A 532-nucleotide genomic window follows, 5' to 3' on the forward strand; every position below is an offset into this window, starting at 1 on the left:
GCTTGGGGGGCTCCAAGGTGCTGCCCAAAACCCGATGGAACAGAGCCTGGGGGGGGGAGGGATCAGGAGCGGGAGCCGGGGTCCGGCTGGGTGCGGTGGGGGGAAAAAAACCCACTGGGGCCATGTCAAGGTGACCCCAACCTACCCCTCCACGTCCACGTTCTCCTCCTTGCCCGGCTCCGGGACAAGGGGCATGGTGACGGACCAGTACCGGATAACCGGCCCCACGCACTTCCGCTTCTTCTGGACCTGCTTCTTCTTGTCGGCTTCCAGGCGCTCGTAGTTCTCTGGGAAAGCAGGGACAAACCGAGGGGGAGGCTCAGTGCCTCACCGACACCCTCACCCCTCATCCCTGCGCCATTTCGGGGGTCCCTGCGCCCCTTGGCGTGGCGCCCGGCTCACCCAGGGAGCGGAGGTTGATCTCCTCCGTGATCTTGGCCTCCTCCAGCAGCTCCTCCTGCGTCAGAGGCCGGTCGTAGTTGGGGCCGCCCTTCTTACGCTTGGACTGGACCTGCCGCTCCTGGATGGGCCG

The 532-nt window shown here is 66.2% G+C and overlaps 2 protein-coding genes across 2 annotated transcripts in view; one reads left to right on the forward strand and one right to left on the reverse strand.

The window, feature by feature from the left end:
* The window catches only part of LOC103924097 (tropomodulin-4-like), a 24,286-nt gene that overhangs the window by 14,339 nt on the left and 9,415 nt on the right, over window positions 1-532 (reverse strand). Inside the window, exons 2-3 of the mRNA XM_009332558.1 lie at window positions 403-520; window positions 146-287 (exon numbers count right to left, since the gene is read on the reverse strand). Coding sequence (XP_009330833.1) covers window positions 146-287; window positions 403-520 — 260 coding nt within the window. The remainder of the gene's footprint in view (window positions 1-145; window positions 288-402; window positions 521-532) is intronic.
* The window catches only part of PIP5K1A (phosphatidylinositol-4-phosphate 5-kinase, type I, alpha), a 31,483-nt gene that overhangs the window by 801 nt on the left and 30,150 nt on the right, over window positions 1-532 (forward strand). The gene's annotated exons all lie outside the window — the stretch shown is intronic.

This window comes from Pygoscelis adeliae, unplaced genomic scaffold, assembly GCF_000699105.1.
Source record: "Pygoscelis adeliae isolate BGI_AS28 unplaced genomic scaffold, ASM69910v1 Scaffold709, whole genome shotgun sequence".
Classification (NCBI taxonomy): Eukaryota; Metazoa; Chordata; class Aves; order Sphenisciformes; family Spheniscidae; genus Pygoscelis; species Pygoscelis adeliae.